Below are 19,412 nucleotides of genomic sequence, written 5' to 3'. Positions count from 1 at the left end.
CGAGGAGAGCCATGCGAGCATGGACCTGTGGCCCGGACGCCACCCCGAGGGCCTCTGGGGCTGCGGAGAGCCAGTGGGGGGAGGTGACTGCAGAGGGAGCGGCCTCCTCTTCACTCCTCTCCCGCCGGAGATCACGTTCCTTTCGTGACGCACCTGCCCTGGGCTGCCGGAGGTGTAGCAGGGGGCTCGGCCCTGGGGGGCGGCGGCAGACACAAGCTGAGGCACAGACACGGGCACCCGAGCGCCGTGGATGCGGGAACAGGGCTGGCGGTGTGCCGACGTGTCAGTGGTGCCAGTGCCTCTCGGCTCTCTGGTCTTCGGGGTAGAGAGACCAGGAGCTGATTCACCGTGTGCAGTTTGTCCTGATGCCCCCCTGACCATGGCCCCTGGGGGAAGAGCAGCCCCCGGCCTCCGCTGACCCCTCCCACCCGACCCCACGCCTCAATGGCCGAGGCCGCACGTTTCCTGGATGAACAGATCACGTGTCTCCGACTCGGGGATCCGGAGCGGACCGGTTTTAACGGAGAGCGCGTGTTGTCTTGTGCATGCTGAAGCGCGGTGCCTGCTGGCTGGTTCTGCACAAGCACAGGGCGGGCGTTAGGACCCCACCCTCCAGACCTGTGGGCCTCGGCCCTCTCCTCGGAAGCCACGCAACCCAGCAGCGGGCCGGGCACGCATCTCACGTTCAAGCACAGCCTGAAGAGGAAACGTTGGGGCTGGAGAAGGGCGCCCGCAGCTGAGCCTGTGAACCCAGAGCTCGTGGCCCAGCAACTGGCTGAGGAGTGTGGCGACCTGCCTGAGACAGTGGCCTGGAGGTCGGGCCTTCGACCTTGACTTGGTCGGTCGGGAAGAAAGGACAGTGGGAGCAGGCGAGGCTGGACATACCCCGGGCGTGCGCCACGACCTCCTGGTAAGAGCATGTCAGGCCTGTAGACTCCTTTCTCAGAACGGTCACCTCTCAGGCTGTCAGTCACTCACTCGGCAGGTGTCCACCACCATGCTGGATGCCCGAGGTGTCCCTGGGGCAGGAGGGGGCCGTTGTGGTCTCCGCGTCTCCGAGCGGTCAGAGGCCAGCCACCCTGAGCGTGATTCTGGAGGCCGTGCTCTGGGCAAGGACCCGCCTGAGGTGTGAGCCGCAGGCCGCGTGTCGGGGGACGTGGGCGAGGGCTGCCCAGGGAGGAGCTGGGCCAGCCCGGCCACAGAGGGCCTTGCCCACCACGCTGGGAGCTGCACCCCGATCTGCAGGAACGTCCGTGGTCCCAGCCCCTGGGCGGAGGGTGTGAGAGCTGTGCTCGAGGGACTCGTGTGCCAGCGCCAGCGGGAGGCCGCAGAGGAGCTGTTCAAGGAAGACTTGGGAACCATCCAGCAAAGGCCAGGTCAGGCCCGGGACCACGTGACACACGACGGGAGCGCAGACGGGGCGCGCGTTGGCTGCGCCGTGACCGGTGCCCCCAGTGGCGAGAGCAGCTGGACTCCACAGCCTCCCCTGGGGTGAGCGGCCCGGGGCCCAGGCTGGGGGAGGTCACATCTGCCTCATTCCCACGATGGAGAGGACGGAGCCCTCGCTGCCCGTGGATGCACAGCCACAGGCAGTCCTGGTCCAGCCCGAGGGCCGTCCTCTCCAGGTGGGTCGGCTCCAGGCTGGGCTCAGCCCCTCAGGTCTTTCCTGCTGGAGATCTGGTCCTTGCGGGGCGGCCTGGCCTCCCCCTCCCCCGGGAGCGCCACCTGCAGAACCAAACTCTGCGTTTTAACGAGCTCCCCCGGGGGCCCCCCTCGCCCTGCGGCGGCCGCCCCCCCACCCCGTCCCATTTTCCTTGTTCTCAGCCACCCCATTCCCCCCCACCCCCGCCCCGTGCCCCAGCCCCTGGCGGTGGTGTTCTGAGGTCTGGCTGCCGAGGACCTGGGGGTTCGCCCCTGGGAGGTCCTGGCCGGGTCCTGCGCCCCCAACCCCGGCCGTCCTGCCTCCCGCCCGCCCGGCTTAGGGAGCCACTGAGCGCGGGGGGCCCCCCGCAGGGAGGGTCTGGACGGGCGACGGGGAGGGAGCCGGCGCTGTGCGAGCCCTGCCGCCGCCTGGCCGCACGGTTAACCGGCGGCGGGCAGAGCAAGGGAGCCGACCGCAGGCCCCGGGCTCGGGGACGGCAAACCCGAGGCCCGGGGAGAGCCCGGGTCCTCGCGCTCCGGGCGGGCGGCGCGAGCATGGAGCCCGACCACGTCCCTTTGTGCGCCCAGCACGGGCGTTCCGGGCGGCCGGTCGCCACCTCCTGACGCTGCCGGCGGGCGACAGCATGACCTTAAGCCTCCTCTCGCTGCTGTCGCGGGACCTGGCCGCGCTGTGGCTGCTGCTGGAGACCCGCACAGGTGCGCGCCGGTGGGCGCCGTGGGGCCCGTGCGCGCCGGGGTGGGGCCCCGGGGGTCTGGCGCGGCGCCCACGCCGGACTCGGGACTTGTCCGCGGGGTCCGGGCCGGGTGGCGGGCGCGGAAGGCAGCCTCCCGGGTGGGCGTGCCGCGCGTCCCTCCCCCGCATCCTCATTCTCATCCTCGGGCAGCGCCTGCCGGGTACCGGGCCACAGTCGCCGCTCCCCCTGGAAGCTCCTTTGTTCCGGCTGCGGGAGACCTGCCGATGCTGGGGGGTGCCGGTGGGGGCTCTCCACGCAGCGGGACCGGGGCTGGACCGGCGGGGGGAGCACCGCGGGGCGCTCTGCAGCTCGCGCTCCTGTACCTGCCTGGCTGGGGGAGGGTCACACCCGTGGTGACCGAGAACAAAGAGCTGGGCCCGGGAGGGCGCCCAGGTTCCTGGGCTCGTTTCTAGGGACGGAGGGTGCTCGCTTGGAAGTGGTTTGTCGTGAGTTCATTTTGCGGTGGGTGCTCCTGCTAAGGATTGACCAACAGTGCGTTAAATGGTCTTTTGTAAATTTTAATGAATCAGCCGCACCCTAGCCTTCAGTGCATGAAGTTTCCGGTTTTATAACGAGGTGACCCGAAGGTGAGACGAGGGAATCAGTGAGTTTCCTGATGGACAAGGCTCAGGACGGTGACCGCCTGGGTGGCCAGGTCGGAACACAAGCTGGTACACAGGGTGAGAGCGTGTGATTCACGCCTGAGGTGGCAGCAAGGTGACAAGGCTGGGATCCTGAAAGGAACGCTTCCTGGGGCTTAGAGCTTAGAGGCTCGCCAGTGGGCGGTGCATTCCCTACCGAATGCCGTAGTCTTCCCTCCTTCGTGGACCTGCGTGGTCATCAAAGCCGCCCCTTTGTTTCCAAGCTACACTCCTGCTCTGATTCTTACCACGTTCCCTCAAAAATTCTAGGTGTTTTTCTAACACGTGCTTTATTTTTAAGATAAACGGGCTCTTGAGTGAATGTCCTGAGGCAATTTGGGGTGCCTGAGGGGCGGAGGGCTTCTCCCCCAGTCTCTGGAAACCATCCACTGGTTTCCTACAGAAGGACGCGTGGGTCCAGTTTCCCAGAGCTGTTGGCACATGTGCTGGGACCTCTTCCTTGGTGTTGCTGGGGAACACTCCCCAGGTGGCCCGTACCTGGCTCTGTAACCGGATGCTGACTTTTATGAGCGCCTGGTGTTTGCAGACAGGTCGCTGCACCTCCTTCCTCACTTCTGCTCAGGCTGCACAGGATGGGGGGCGAGGGGAGCGGTTGGCACCGGCCGAGCCGGCAGCTGGGCCCTGGGCAGATGGAATGGATGAGAGTCACGTGGCGAGGCCACAGCTCCCTCACCACGTCCAGGGTAGCGGAGCCCGCAGAGCAGGACAGCGGGGGTGAGCCACGCTCCCAGACCAGGGCCAGGGTCTCCCATTCTGTCCCTTCGGAAACCAGGGAGGTCGCCAGGTGTGCACGACCCGCCGCTGCCCACCCCCAGCTCCCTCTCCGTCACCCCTCCTCCACCCCCTCCCCCAGCTCCCTCTCCGTCACCGCTTCTCCACGCCTTCCTCTCTCTGTCTCTGTCTCTCTCACTTGGTCTGTCTCGTCTGTCTCGCTGTGTCTGTGTGTGTCACTGTCTCTGCCTCTCCCCCGCAGTCCCTCTGTCTCTCTGTGTCTTTCTCACTCTCTGTCTCTGTCTCTCTACCTCTGTGTCTCTCCCCTGTCTCCTGTGTGTGTCCGGGGCTCCACAGTCAAGCTCCGGCGGGGCAGCGTCCGTGGAGGGCCCAAGCCCCACTCTGCTCTGAGCTGTCCCGTCTGGCGATCAGGGACCCCATCAGCAGGGACCGCCTGGGTGAGGCTCAGGGTGACATGCGCCCCTGTCCCTGTCGCCCAAGTCCCCAGCCTCCTCTGCCCTGTGCATCGTTGATTCTGTTTTTTGTGGGGGAGGGGTGTGTCTTGAGAAGGTTAATGCAGTTCCTTGTTTGGTCTCAGATTTGTCGAGCTGCAGACACTTAGGAAGTGGGATGAGCGTGTCCACCATCGAGGGGAGGGTTTGGGGAGCTTCTGGGGCCCTTGCAGGAGCGCGGTGTGGGTGTCGGGCCCGCTCTGTGAGCTGCTTTTCGAGGCAGATATGGACAGGTCCCCGGGGTTCTGCTCGCAGCCCCGCCTTCTGCCTTCGGAGCCAGGAGGGGCCGAAGGAGGTGGACATCCCTGAGCTTTACGGACCTGCTGCTTTTACTGTTGACACGTGGCTGTTTTAGAAAAGAGCTGTCGCACATCTCCTTCCTTTCCAAGCAGCAGTGGGCTCACACGTGTGTGTATCTGTGGTGTGTTCGTGAGACGTGTCCGACAAGCTGCCGGGGGCCCAGCGTGGCGGGAGGCTGGACCCAAAGCCGAGTGAGGGTGAGGCCCTGCTGCCGGCGCGCTGCTCGGACCTGCTGGCTTTCACTGGACCCCGAAGTGCTCACGTGCAAAGAGGGCGTGGTGGGGGTGTGGCTTGAAGGGTGTGTGAGCTGCTGGCCATCGGCCCCCGGGAAGGCTTCACGTCCTCCACAGGCCCTCGAGGCACCTCCTGCGGCCTCTGCTTGGTGCGTCCTGCGGGGAGGCCGGGCCAGAGTGACCCCAGCCGCAGCCCCCCTCCCGGTCATCTCCAGGGCCTGGAATCCCATCTGGACCGTGTCCCTGATCCCTGTGGAGGCCCCGCCCGGCCGGGATGAGACGCAAACAGCACGAGGGCAGGTTCCACCTAACTGGGCGCTGAGAGTCGCTGCTTTTGGAGCAGGCAGGAGCCCGAGGGACTTCCAGCACAGCTCAGACGGAAGCTGGGGGCCTGCCTGGCGGGGCTGCTGTTCTGCTCTCAGACCCGCTCTTTTGCGGGGACGTGGGCCGCTGGGTGCATGTTTAAGTGGCCACATTAACTCATCAGGCAGGTGCTCTCGGGCCCAGGACGCCCAGGAGGAGGAAGGTTTGGAAAGGATTGACCCTCAGGCCCTGGGCGGGGGTGGACTTTCGGCCGGGGGAGGAGCTGTGAGGCCCAGGAGAGGGACGCCCACCATCTGGCCCCGGGGCTGCTTTGCGGCCCGGCCTGCAGATCCCCCGCCCCTTTCCAGCTTGGCCGGGCTCTGGGGGCTCCCAGGAGCCATGGGGAGCCGGTGGGTGTCAGCAGTTCTGCCCACTGCGTCGTCGTAACCTTGGGCCATCGTGTGTGACGACCTGCCTGGTGGGCCGGCCAGGCTCGGGAGCTGGACCCTGGCAGGGTTTGCCCGGTGCTGCGCGGGGACGGGGTCACTAGGATGAGCGTTGTTGGTAATAAAAGGTCCACAGAGATTCTGTTCCGTGCCAGCCCACACCCGATGCCCGAGCTCGGAGGCTGCAGCCCAGGCCCCCGGCTGCCCTAGTCCTCCCCGACCTCTCACCTGGCCCACCTGCCGCCTGGCTCCCTGCTGGGTGTGTGAACCACCCTCATCCCTCCAGCCTGCTCTGGGCACTCAGGAGTCACTGCGCAGAGGGACGTGTAGTAAATTAACCTGCCTGCGATGTGGCCACGAGGCCTCCTGCTGGGCTTCCCCCCCCCCCCCCCCCACTCCCGTCTTGCAGGTCTGATTCTAGTTCATCAGGGCCCTTCTCTAGGGAGGCCTCGCGGGGGCAGCCCGACCCCGCTTGGAGCTCCACGGTGTGGATGCAAAGGAGGCCCTCGCCCATGGCAAGGGGGCCCCTTCTGGGGCCTCTACGGGGCCCAAGGCCCCTTGGTCCAAGCGCACATCCCAGGCCCCAGCCCGGTGCCCACGCTGAACCCCGGGTGAACCCGGCCGTCCGAGCACGCGGCCAGACCCCAGCTCCGCGACCCGGGTGTCTGTGGGTCGGGCAGCAGAGACGGGGACGCTCGGGTCATCTCGGGAGCCCTGGGGGCGGGCGGCCTGCTCTGGAGACACGTGAGCCGCCGCGCACGCAGCGGGGGTGCCGGCGCTCTGGGATCAGGCGCTGGGGTGGCCCCAGCTGAGCTGAGAGACACAGGACGGTCAGGCCGGGTGGAGGGTCCTAGGCGGAGCTGTGCCTCGGAGCAGGTGCGGGAAGGGAAAGCCGGGGTGGGGCCATCCCACCCAGAACCCGCCTTTCCCCGTGGGCACGTCCCTGCTCTCGGTAACGGTAACGGCAGCAGAGCCAGAAGAAACGGGAGAGGCTGAGGGGTGGATGCGGCCCTTTCCTGGCCCGACCTCCCCGAGGTGCAGTGCGGCCAGGTGCCAGGTCGCACGCTAGCAGCAGTTAAACACCCACCGCATGCCAGACGCCATGCTGCACGTGTGCACAAGCTTCCCCAGAGCTCGATGCCGCAATTATCCCGATTTACAGACAAAGAGACCAGTTCAGAGAGGTTAGGTAACACGCCCAAGGTCACACAGCTCCCGCCTGCCCCTGGAGCACTGGTCCACCGCCCAGGAGACCAGGAACCCTGCACATAACGGGTGGTGATTCTGCAAAATAGAACACAGCCTCTGGACCAGGAGGTGCCCAGAGGCCAGAGCAGCTCTGTGTGAGCCTCGGGGACAACGGACCGTCCTTGCTCACAGGTGGATGCAGGTGCGCGTCTGCCCGTTCACCGAGGGCAAGGTCATTCTCCACTCCGCCCACAGCTTCAGACCTTAGAAGATCTCGGGCCAGAATTCTCCTTGGGGGCTTCCCTGGGGGCGCAGCGGTTAAGATCCACCTGCCAACGCAGTTTGTCTGACTGCGGGGCCCTTGTCTCCCCGACTGGGGAGGGGCTCTGCCAAAGGTGCAGAGAAGTGAAGGTCTGGAGCCCCCCACTGTGAGTGGAGCCCCTGGGAAAATGCTCCGTGCTGGCGTGAGGGCCAGTGGGTGTGAGGGTCGCTTATGCGCTGATGCAGGTCACTGATGCGGGTCGGGGCAGGTCTCCGCGTGCTTGGCGAGCTGCCTGGAGCCTGTGTTAGAGAGGATTCTGAGGCCCGCTAGGGCTCAGCCGTCTGCCATCGGCAGGCGGTGCAACGTCTAGGCCAGGTGTCTGCCATGCCCTGCGTCGCCCGGGACGTGGCGGAGGTGATGTAGTGACACCCTGCGGGACAGGGTTCCAAAAGCTGTTTTTTAAGAAGTTGTTTGTAGCTCTGAAACCGCCAAGCGTGCGGCGTGAATATCCACGAGCCAGGCTGTGAAACGTGCGTGCAAGCTTCGTATCGGGGCCCCTGGCGTGGGTGTGGAGCCTGCGCCCCAGGGCCCAGCTGGCTGAAGCTGCTGCCCAGGTGGTCTCTTCTGACGTCCAGAACCTTCACAGAACGGGTGTTGGTGAAGGGGCAGATGCGCGTCCGGGGAGCCCTGGCCTCTGATTGGCTGTCCGGCGCACGGAAGGCGGGTCTGATCAGCGCCAGCCCCGCCCTTGAGAAGCCCGCACTCGTCTGAGGTCGACTGAAAAGGCCATGGCCGGCGGGGCAGGGCGGGATGAGGGTTCTACGAGAGCCTCGCCGAGGCCCCAGCGGTCATTCCCACGCAGCCTGAGCTGCAGACACGACGCCGAGTGGGCCGTGGCCTCGGAAGATGCAGGTCTGCAGCCTGGATGGCAGGAGGCCGCTGGGCCTCGTCTGCACAGATGGTGCCCGCTGTGGTCGCCCAGGGCCTCCCGCGGCTCTGCTCAGGGTTTGTCCCTGGTGCCCACGCGGAAGAGCTCCCACGGCGCCAGCTGGGCCCTGGCTGGTTCCCTGAGCTCCGCCGGGGGTGCCTGGGAGCCAACCCCTCTGCTGAGGATGGGGCTTCCCTGAGCACGAGTTTGGTTAAGCATCTTCTCACATGGGGCCTTTTATTTTAAAATACATAAGGATTCACGTCTTGAGATCAGGAAATCGGGGAGAACAGGGATGAACTGAGGTAACGACGCATCGTACGTGACGTGAAATGTTTGTGCCTAATCCAGTAACGAGTGACTTGTTAAAAACACCCAGGATGACCTGTGAGGGAGGATTCAGCCCAAGTGAGTGTCGATCTCCAACACCCGAAGGGCTGAATCCCAGAGCCGTCCTGTGGACTACAGGTTGCCATGGAGATGCCTCTCCCGCCCGACCAGGGACTTGGGGAGCTGATGGGTCCCTGCCTGTCTGGAGCCCCAGGCATCCTCGTCCCCCAGCTTGGAGTCGCCTCTTTGCGGCCATCCCTCCGCACACGCTCTGCTCTGGTTTGGGGCTTCCTGGGTGGGGTCTCGGTAGACTAGGAATCCCACCCACGCGGGATGGTGAGGCCACCCCACGGACTCTCCACTTCGGACTCTGAAAGGACATCACGGGTGTATTTTGACAGAAAATAAACAAAAGCCTCGGGTGTGGATGTGCAGCCAGATATAAACAAAGAAGAGAATTAGCTCGTGACGGACTTAGTGGACTTTGCGGCCCAGGGCCTCTTGCCAGCTGCCGACCCCTCTGTCAGAGCCCTTCTCAGTCTCCTGTCCCCACTTCAGCAAGGCGGGGACCAGCCTCGAACACGAACGCCAGGCTTCTGCACGCGCCGCGGGCGTCCTTGACCCAGACCCTCGCCACCGGGACATGGATCTTCAGGGTCCACGCGCCCTGCGTCTCTCGAGCCCCAGCCCTGCACGTGTTCTCGGCCCGAGCAGCGCTGGCGTGCACGGTGCCGCTCGGAGGCCCTTCCCATGGGCAGCGCGGGCCAGATGCAGCCTGCTCTGCACTGTGAAATCCTCGTCCTAAAAGAAAGAAAATATGCGAGTCAGTTTGCCAGAGGAAGGAAGTTTGCTGCCGGAGTCTGATTGTGTTAAGATGAAACGGTGTGAAGATAAAAGGGTGGTGCCCCTCCCCCGGACTCTCCGATTGCTGCGCAGACCAGGACTCAGGGGACCACTTCGTGGCCAGAGATTCCAGCGGTCGATGTTTCTTCCCCTTTGTCCTCATGTAGAACTGAGCTGGGTCCCCGCACCGCTGAGATGTCGTGAGCTCAGCGAGGGGTCATTCCCTCTGGCCTCTGACAGGGAGCGGGCCTCTGTCCCCTGCGGTGCTCCGGACAGAGCGACACTTCCAGACGGGCTCCCAGAGCTGGTGCCAGAGGGACCAGGTCAACCTGCAGACCCCGCCCCCGGCCCCCACCCTGCAGGAGTCGGAAGGGAAGCGCTGTCCTCTCCCCACTGCACCCCTCCCGTCTCAGAGTGACTCTGTGCTGGGTAATTGCCTGGAGTCTCCGCTTACGTCTGGGCGACAGGAAAGTCGTTGTCGGGTGGTTATCTGTGAGGCATTGTGTGTACACAGAGCGGGTCTGTGCAGGAGCTGGGCCTCCCCTGACCCTGACCCTGACCCTGACCCGGCGGGCAGGGCGAGCCCACTTCCAGTCCCAGACCTCAGATGGGCCAGGCCGGGTACCTCCACTTCCTTCTCAACCGGCCGCCACCTGCCACTCGAGTGCAGGATGAAATATCGTGGACGAGGCCCCAGCCTTTGAGGGAGAAAGAGCAGTGCGTGCCTGACGCCGCAGCGCCTGCTGTCCACGGAGGGCGCGTGACAAACACCATGTGCCTCGATGGCAGCCGGAAACTGCTCGGTTATTCTCAGCTCTCTGAGGGGCGGCCAGTGACCATTTAACATGCATGAGGTTTTGTTCGGTCCATTTGTCTGAATGGACCTCGTGTGCAGAGTAACCCTACCTTCAAACCTAAATTGGGTCATTTGATCTAAGGCACAATATTAGGTTAGTTCTGCCCCAGAAGATTCACGGGTGGTGGGTTCTGGGGCGCGGCTGCCGTGGTGAGGGGTCTGCACCCGCGGGGCCCGCAACGGGCAGAAATTCTGGAGCCAGCCTGTGTGCAACTCAGAGCGAACTTTGCCAAATTAGCCAGATTCCACGTGAAGCTCTGAGGAGTCATCGTCTGTCCGTTCAGCACGAGTTCTCTGGGCTCCTGCCCTGGGAGTGGGCCGGCTGGTGCCCTCCGGGGGGGTGCAGGGTGCTGTGAGGCTCCCGCCAGGCTAGGAGGCGGAGAAAGGCGCCCCGAAGAGGTGGCATCTCGGTGACATCTTGAGTAGGATTGGACCAGGAAACAGGGATGGGAGAAGCATCACAGAGGGGCAGCCTGTGCAGAGACCCCGGGCCTGGCAGGACCTCGGCTGGTCGGGGAACTCGAAGCACGTCAGGGCGGCGGCCCCAAGCGCGTCCCTCTGTGGAAGCAGCTTAACATGGACGGTGGTCCAGACAGTGAGAAAGGGCAGGGGTGGTCAGGGGTAGCCACCGTGCCCCTAGTACGTGGGGAGCCGCCTGCCGTCCGGGGGAGCTGGACACGGAGGGCGGACAGCTCTGGTGTCCACGGCGAGCTCAGGAAGGAGGAAGTGTGCTCGTCGGAGGGGCCACGTGAAGGCCCTGCCGCTCGGAGCTGCTCGAAACCAGGTCTGAGAATCTCTGCAGAAATGCCCGTCGGAGTCTCGATGTGGTCCGGGGGGGTCTGCGAGCTGAGGGCAGTCCTGCGAGGCCTGAGGAACTGCCCGTCCCAACGTCCACGCCGGTCTGGGGACTTGCCAGCTAGCAGCGTCCGTGCTGTTTTCTGCAGCCCTGGGCGTCTCCTTTCCAAGCTTGAGGGCGACCCCACTTCCCTGGGGGTCCGTCTCAATGACGCGCTTGTCCCCGGCGGGCAGAGGCCGGATTTGAGGAGAACAGGGTCCATGCTCGACAGTGTGGGCAGCATAAAGTCTGGCCTCCCAGCCTCCGGTGCAGCTGCCCGTCCATCGCACCTGACATGTGTTCTAAATAAATGAGGTGTGACGGCCATAAACCACCTCGTCTGGAATTTAAAACATTTCAGGTTTTCTTTTAGCACTTGTTTCCAGCCCTGTTTTTCTCCCACAAAAGAAAGCCACTGGTGAGACGTTTCCCTGCACAGGGGAGGTGGCATGGCCCCGAGCTGCCCGTGGAACCGGCAGAGTCGTGGCCTCTGAGTTTTCTGAGTGTGACCCGTCATTCGGTCCCTGACCCTGAACGGGCTGCGGCTGTGTCGGGATGAGTGGACACGGCCCCCGTCACGTCCTCGTCAGCACCAGGCAGAGTCACGGGGCAGCCAGCCGTGGGTCTCGGCAGTTCCACAGATGACAGCCGGGATCTGGGGACCCGCCTGTGCGTTTAATTGTGCCACCTGCCCACGCTCACTGGTCTGCAGGACGGAGGCTCATCCGCTCGGAGGGCGTTCCACTGTCTCCGTGACCTGAATCTCCAGGCCCTGGGGGCCGGGGTCTTCTTCTGGGTGTAGGAGAGCTGACTCTTAAGCCATTTGTGAGTTGTAGTCTCTGTGGAGAAGTTGTGTCAACACTGAAGGCTGCAGACTCTCCAGGACACCCGGGTCTGGAGACACGAGACGTGGGCCGTCACTCACGTGGTACCAACCTAGCAGCAACTAGAGACACAGGTCCGCAAAGGCCCCCCAGCAGCCTGGCCCTGTGGCCACCTGCTGGTGCCCCCGCATGGACCCAGACCCTGGCCGTGTCCGGGTTCCACCAGGAGTCTTGCTAAACCTTTTGTTTCTGGTCAACGCCTCCAGGCTGTGACTGGGTCACTCGGGGCCCTGATCTAGGACTTGTGGCTGTCGGTACCGGGCTCAGCGCCCTGCTCAGGGTCAGTGTCAGGCTGGGGTGAGGCTCCAGGCATGTATGTCTGAACCCACTGCCATGGCCAGGTTTCCACTCTGACCAGTGGGTTGTTGCATAGACAGCAGGCGAGAACCCCAAGGGTGGCCCAGCCACTCCCAGGATGTCGGTAGGTGCTCTCAGACCAAAGAGTGTCTGCTCCCCCAGCAGTCATCTCGGGGTCAGTCCTCCAGCTCCGGTCCTGGCCCACTCCCCCCACCTCCCCTCTGCCTGCCGGTCCTTCTCTGTCCCCCTCTGTCCCTCCGTGTCCCCCTCTGTCCCCCCGTGTCCCTCCCTGTCCCTTCCTCCACTCCCTCCGCCTTTCTCTGTGCTTCTGACACACACCACGCTTTAAATACTGATGAATCACTCAGCGCACAGCTTTCTGTGCTCTGCGAAACAAAGGTTTCTCTACTGGAAACTGGAATCCCTTTCTCCAGGCCCGTGACCGCTGGACCCTCGAGTGTCTGCGGTGGGGCTGACCCAGACATAGCTCGGGAGGCCATTTCCTCCAAATGACAGCGTGTTTCCGTCTGCTCTGCTCTCCCCGCAGATGAAATCATGCACCACGACATCAGCCCGCTCTGTGCTGCCGACATCCAGGACCAGCTGCAGAAGCGCTTTGCGTACCTGTCTGGTGAGTGCGAAGGCCAGGCTGTGTGACGCGGGCGGGGGAGTGTCTGCTCGCCAGGCGGTCGGCCTCCTGGCCCTCCGTGACCGCGTCGTGGGGCCTGGGGACAATCCGTGCGGTGCGGCCCGCCCCCCATTGCACCGATGCCTGTGATGAGAGCAGCTCAGAGCCGGCAAATGCCGGCCAGGGGCCAGCTGGGTCCCCAGGGGGGCGTGGCCCGGCTGCTCCTGGCTGCGGTCTCCTGGATTCCAGAGCTCTCCTGGGACAGGGAGGCGGTGCAGGTGTGGCAAGTCGCCCCCGTGCAGTGTCCAGGGCCTGGGCTCTGGCTTCTGTGGCTCCGCCTTCTGGGAGAAGCCCCTGGGGCGCCACCGACAAGGGCGAGGGGCTGGCACTGCCCACAAGCCTGTCCTGGGGTCGCTCCGTATCTCCAGCCCCTGTCCACCTGCCACCTCCCCTGGGATCCGGGCTCTGTCTCCAGCCTGCAGGGACATCTTGCTGCCCTATTCGGCCGGCCAGGGTGCTGGTGCCTCGGGCCCGCAAAGGCCGTGAGCATTGCGCGAGAGCAGTGCCTGGAGCAGGGCGGCGCCGCTCCACCGGGCAGGCCTGCCCCCCAAGGCTCGCTGTGCTGTCGGTCAGGGGCCCGAGGTTGAAGGCCCCGTGCTCGCAGCCCTTTCCCCTGGCCAGCAGGTTGGGGTCTCTCCTGAGCTCCGAGAGCCAGTCCTGCGCCCCTGGGCTCCCCTACCCGCCCCTTGGTGCCAGGAGCTGCTCCCCAGGCCGTGCCCTGTGTGGCTCAGGCCCACCTGCCCCCCTGCACATGGACCCGCGGTGTCGCTTGGGGGTTAAACCTCGAGGCCTGAGCCCCCTGAGCAGGAAAGCTGAGCCTCTGAGGTCTGTCAGCGGAGACGGCCTCCTGCTGTTCCTGGGGGGGCACCGCGAGGGGCGCCCACCTCATGGAGGACGGAGAGAGAGCGGGGTGTCCTTCTGAGAAACCAAAGTCCCCAACAGGACAGGGTCATGACCTTGACCTTCCTTCAGGTCTTCACCCGCTGCCCTCAGGAGGAGACCCCAGGGGGGCCCTGACCCCCAGACACACCTCCTGTTATTCAGAGGCTGCCGGGTGCTCGGGGAGGGGGTTTTGCGGAAGTAACCACGGCCCCAGCTCGGCGGCTACAAGGTCACTGACCACTGGGCCTCACAGGCCCCAGGTCCCCCAGCACACGGGGGGCCAAGGACAAGGGAGCTGATGTGACCAAGATACCCTACCGCCGGCCTGGGCTATTGGGGGTGTCTGGAGGAGGGTAGGCGGCCGAGGGGGCAGAGAGCGACCCCAGCGCTACAGCCACGGGAGGGGGTTCCGCCAGCATCTGAGGGAGGCTGGAAGGTGACCCCGGGCTCAGGCGAGCCCACAGGCGGGTGGCAAGGCCCTGAGCTGAGGACCACCAAGCCCGCCGCCATCCCAACCTGCAGGGCGCGAGCCGACGGGCCGGGTTGGTTCACGTCGTCAAGTCTGGGAATTGGTTAGAAGACAACACATCCCGAGCTTCAGCGTCTGGAACAAAGCTGGAGCGTCCTGGGTTTTTGCGGACACCCCGTGCGGGTTGGCCAAGCAGAGCCCGGGGCGGAGGTGGCCCTCGTCCTCTCCATCCCTCCCCCACCCGCCAGGACACCCGGGTTGCCCGCCTCCCAACGTGAGGACGCCCTGGCCAGTTATCACGGTGCCCACTGCCTGCCCTGGACCAAACTGTCGTAACCTCCTGCCGGGGTGTCCGTGTGCGAAGGTCGGGGTGGCTGGCTTCGCAGCCCAGCACCGCTGACACTGGGGGGACGGCTCCCCCGTGGGGCTGTCCCACATTGTAGGACGTAGAGCAGCCCCACCCACCGGAGGCCAGCACCCCCCAGAGTGACGACCAGAACTGCCCAGATGCTGCCAGTGGACACCAGAGCAGCTGGTGTGGACAGAGTGAGAGGTCTTCAGGGGTCAACCGGGTCTGCCCTTGTAAGGGGCCCCAGGTGCTCGCCTGTGTCAGGCTGTCTGCGGCCGGCTGCCTCTGCTAGTTCACTGCAGACCAGCCTGAGAGTCACGCGGCATCACTTCTGCCACCTCGGATGGGCCAGGCCAGCCTCGGTTCACAGGGAAGAGGGAAGGACCCAGCCCCGGAGGAGCAGAGGTGGCCATCTCCTGCCGCGCAGGGCACCGGCTGGCAGCAGACCACGCCTGGCCTCACCTCCTGACCTCTGCACTGCCGCCCAGGTCGTCGGTGGGACAGCTCGGCCCAGAATCCCAGCCTGCATCTCCACGCCTGCCCTCCCGACTGCCTGGCCCTGGGGAGCCGTGCTCACCTTCCCAGATCCAAGGCCACTGCCTCGTTTTCCCTCGGGAACTGTGTCGGGTGCACCTCCCCTGGGAAAAGTGCCCCCCCCCACCGGTTCCACCTGTACCTCCCCACACACAGTGCCGAAGGGATGACTCCCATCAGACAGGAACTGTCTACCCGAAGTCGCCACAGGGCGCCCAGGCGGTCGGGCTGCAGCCTGGTGGCACGTGCAATGTTTAAATGCTCTTCACGTCACCTGTGGAGCGTGGAAAACGTCCATGCCATCAGGAAGGAAGCAGGATGCCAGCTTTCTGTTCAGCGCGGTCCGTCACACACAAAAGCGCACGGAAGTGGGTTTGGAAGGAAACGTGCTCCCGCGATGCTCCGGCGGCGGCAGGATAGCGGGTACCTGCTTCAGCTCATCACCTCATTCCAAATGTTCCCATCGATAGCACACATTTCTCTCATAATAAAAGACATGGAAGGGACTTCCCTGGCGGTCCGGTGGTTAAGACTTCGCCTTCCAGTGCAGGGGGTGTGGGTTCGATCCCTGGTCAGGGAGCTAAGATCCCACATGCCTGCGCCCAAAAAAACAAAACGTAAAAACAGAAGCAATACTGTAACAAATTCAATAAAGACTTTAAAGATGGTCCACATCAAAACAAAAAAAAAACCCAAAACACGGAAAGTGAGTTTCCTTCTGGAAAATGACTGTCCTGCCGACACCCGGGAGCAGCGCCCCCGCGCCCCCCGTGCTGAGTGCAGCTCTTCTCTCTCCCCAGGTGGGCGGGGGCAGGACGGCAGCCCCGTCATCACCTTCCCCGACTACCCGGCCTTCGGCGACGTCCCCGACAAGGAGTTCCAGAATGTCATGACCTATCTCACCAGCATCCCCAGGTGCGTGTGGATGGGTCACTCTGTTTTATTACAAGCAGAACTGGGTCCGTCCTTCAGAAAGGTAGGGAGACCTCCTCCGAGCCCACGGCCACACTGGGCGGTGTGGCACCCAGGAGCCGAGGGGCGGGGGGGGCTGATGCTGCCTGGGGATCCCCCCTCGGAAGGGGTGAGGCTGCCGACCTCCCGCCCAGCGGACGAGCGGCTGCCCCGCTAAGGCACTGGGGGCATGGGTGCCGTCAGACTCTCCCTCCGTCGGGTTTCAGAAGGCAGGTCACAGCTCGGTGAATTAAGTCTAATCTGGGAAACAGACCCGACAGTGAGTTTGACCGCCCAACACCTGTCCTACAGAAGGTGCTGGTCAGTGTCGTCCCGTCAGCACCGATCAGTGCCGGGGGGAGGGGGAGGCTGGGGGAGATCCTTCCAGATGCCTGCGGGGTGGAGGTGTTAAGCTGGGGGAGCCCTCCCGATGGACGTGGGTGGTGAAGGTCACTTGGCAGAGGGAGCTGGACGACGCGCCCTGGGTCCCGCGGGGCAGGGTCTCTTGTTAGGGTTGGCTTATGGTGGCCACCGTCTCCGTCCTTCTCTGTACCCAACTTGCTGGGCCAGGCTCTGGGTGGCCGAGCTGAGGCGGGAGGTTCAGCCACTGTCCTGGGAGTGCGTAGCCTTCCTTGAGGGCCCCTCGGGCTGGCCATGCGATCCTGCAAACATCTCCATTTGTCTTCTCCCTTGAAGTTACAGCCAGGAAGGCCACGGACAAGGCCCCTGGACCGCGGGGGACGATGCTTGAGTAGGTTCAAGGGTCTGGAGAGTGGCGGGAAGGTGGATGCTGCCCACATGCAGCGGCACAGGGGGTGTCCTTGGGGGAGGGGGACCCGGCACGGTGGGTCCAGCTCTCGGCGTGCCCAGCAGTGAGGCGCAGAAAAGCCTCACAGCCTTGGCGGTGGGACACCGGGGACAGGCCAGCAAGAGGAAGGGCAGCTGCACTCAGCACCGGTGTCAGGCAGTCTGGTGACTTAACAAGAAGACGGCGGCTGTTGGTGGCTGACCGTGGGCCCCCCCAGGGGTCTCACTGGCCCTCCGGGAGGCGGGCTTGTGGCCAGCTCCCCCGCTCCCCTCCATGACATCTCCCAGGGGTGGGCGTTCCACGTCCAGGTGAGGCGTGGCCCTCCTCCCCCACCCTATGAGCCCCCCAGCCCATGCCTCTTGTCCCCGCTGTGGCCGTCTTTTCCCCCATCTCCCGTGGTCCCCAGGCCTGTCTCTGACCAGGCAGTGGAGCTCACGGTGCAGTAAGCCTGCCCGGGGAGGGGTCCGAGGCACAGTTCTCAGTCTGACACCCGTGAGCCGTGACAGAGGCCGCCTGCGCTCCGCGGAGGTTTCTGCCCATCTCCGTGGCCGGGGGGTCAGGGTCGGATGACTCAGAGGCATCGGCGAAGGCGGGCGGGCTCTGCACGCGTCCAGGGGCCCGGAGACCCCCGCGGCCTCCTGTCTCTCTGTCTCTCTGTCTCTTCCCGCTCCGGCCCCTGCATGGGGACGTACGGGCCGAAGTCCTGCGGTTGGAGGCTGCCGTGAGCCTCTCCATAGCTACGGGCACGGCCCTGCTGCCCCAGCCGAGGCGGCGGCCGGCCCTGGGCTCGGCGGTCGGCGGGCGCCGTTGCCACAGCGGCCGGACCGCTCAGTGCAGGCTGAACAAGGGCCCCGGGGGTGCTATATGTGGTCTCCCACTGCCCACCTGCGATGGTGCGGTGGAGTGACCCTCCCCTGCCTGTGGGGGAATCTCAGGTTTCAGGTCACTCTCGGGTTTGGGAAGGTCAGACGTCACTTTCTGTCTGGCTCAGAGGCAAGGCTTCTCCCGGACGCAGCAGGCTGGCCCCTGTGCCCTCTCGGACCCTCCTCGCCCGGGTCACCACCCTTGCTAGTGCTGGGGCTGCTCAGGCCTCCTGGCCTCGGGGCCTTTGATGCGCTCCCTCGGCGCGGTGTTTCCTCTTCGGGCTGCAGGCGCCCTCCTCTGGTCGGCCGTCCGTCACACCCGCCACCCCCGGGCCCGGCCCACAGGCTCCCTGGCTTCACGGGCTTAGCTGCAGTGTCCCCGTTACCTGACAGCTCGCTGTTGGTCTGTGTCTGCCCCTCACGCAGGTCCTGAGAGCAGCAGGTGGTTCCTTGGTAAATATTTCCTGGACAAGTGGGCTAGGTCTGCAGAGAGCAAAGCCAGCTCTGCTGGTAGTCAGCCCGCGGCCTGGCGGGACTGAGGCTCCCCCCGCGTCACTCACCGCAGCACACGCACCTCCCCTTCAGGTGGGACCAGCACCTGTGTTTCTCTCCTTCTTTAAGGGGTTCTCAGCCCGGTGCAGTGGAACCTCTCCAAACCTTGGTCTCCAAGGTCTCAAACAGAACCTGCCCGCGGATGCAAGGGCAAGAAACACGTTCCCCCTGAAGCTGAGGAGCGACGGTGGGCTCCTCGCACCTGGCGGGGCTCTGTGCCGTGGACCTGGCCGCAGGGCCGGCTTGAGCGTGTGCCGCCCAGACCCGTGGGCTCCGTCTCCAGGGAGCCGCGCGCGGCGTGGTGGTCGGCGTGTGTCCTGTTCACGTCTCTTCCTCCTGACGGAGGATGGGGCGGGGTGGGGGGGGTCCCGTGGCCCGACGCCCTCTCACACAGAGTGAAACCCCGCGGCGGCACCGGATACCGTCCTTTCGCAGCTGGGTGCCGGGCCAGCGGGGGAGGGGCAGCTGCCCGGCAGGCTGTCGGGGAGGCGGGGAGGGGCCGCGTTCCGAGCCCTTGGCCGCAGCGCTGTTGGGCGGGCTCCTCGGGGGTATGGGGGGATCAGCCCCGAGCGAGGGCAGATTTGGGGGACCTCCTAAGCGTACGGAAGGGTGTCGCCCATCAGCTCACAGGCAGCTGCGTTTCCAGAAGATTCAGCGCACATCTCACGGGGCGCGGGGGAGACACTCGGTGTCTGTGGGTCAAGCAGGGCTGGGCGCTGCCTGCCAAGGGCTCCCCTCCTGCGGGAACCCAGGGAGGGAGGGGCTGCCGCCTGGCGGACGCAGCCAGCACTGCCGGCCCCAAGAAAAGGGGGAACCCCCCCTGCCCCCAGCGCGGGCCGGGCTTACCCTAGACAGCCCGGCGCCAGCACGGCCTCCACGCGGGAGGGTGAGATCCGGGACCCGGCGCGCTGTAAAGGTCAATGCAGATCACGTGGACGGACGGTCTCATGCCGGCTGCTGCTGAGAGGCGCTGACTCCTGCGGTCGGCCCCGAGCTTCCCTCTGTCCTCTGAAAAATACACCCTCCAGCGCGTAGCTCTCGTCCCGTTATTAAACGCAGAGGACAGGAGCCCCAGGTTACATCTGGTTCACAGTCGTGGGTCATCTCGAACCCTTACGCTGCCGGGCAGCCCTCGTCCGGACGCACCAGACACACGTGAACATGGAAATGCCGCCACGAGAGAAGCTGGGCTGCCTTGGTGAGTTCTCAGCTGGCGGGTCCGCGGCCGCACCGCAGGGCTGCTCCTGGGAGCCCGTCGTGGCTTGGGGGCCGGCTTCCCACGCCGATGCCTGCAACCCTTGCGGTTCCTCTGGGGCTCCATCACCACCAT

At 65.0% G+C, this 19,412-nt stretch overlaps 1 protein-coding gene across 3 annotated transcripts in view; it reads left to right on the top strand.

The window, feature by feature from the left end:
• MCF2L (MCF.2 cell line derived transforming sequence like) overlaps nt 1-19,412 on the top strand; it is a 118,365-nt gene that overhangs the window by 56,759 nt on the left and 42,194 nt on the right. For 2 of the 3 annotated variants that reach the window (XM_027115796.1, XM_027115795.1), the window contains exons 2-3: nt 12,534-12,617; nt 15,709-15,823. In XM_027115796.1, the coding sequence (XP_026971597.1) occupies nt 12,542-12,617; nt 15,709-15,823 (191 nt within the window). In that variant the 5' untranslated portion in view covers nt 12,534-12,541. Of the gene's footprint in view, nt 1-492; nt 1,492-12,533; nt 12,618-15,708; nt 15,824-19,412 lie in introns of those variants that run through there. The other variant, XM_027115797.1, reaches the window with a different exon arrangement.

Source organism: Aethalodelphis obliquidens, unplaced genomic scaffold (assembly GCF_003676395.1).
Source record: "Aethalodelphis obliquidens isolate GAN/ISIS:26980383/991018 unplaced genomic scaffold, ASM367639v1 scaffold15, whole genome shotgun sequence".
Classification (NCBI taxonomy): Eukaryota; Metazoa; Chordata; class Mammalia; order Artiodactyla; family Delphinidae; genus Aethalodelphis; species Aethalodelphis obliquidens.
This window is presented reverse-complemented; position numbering and strand designations above follow the sequence as displayed.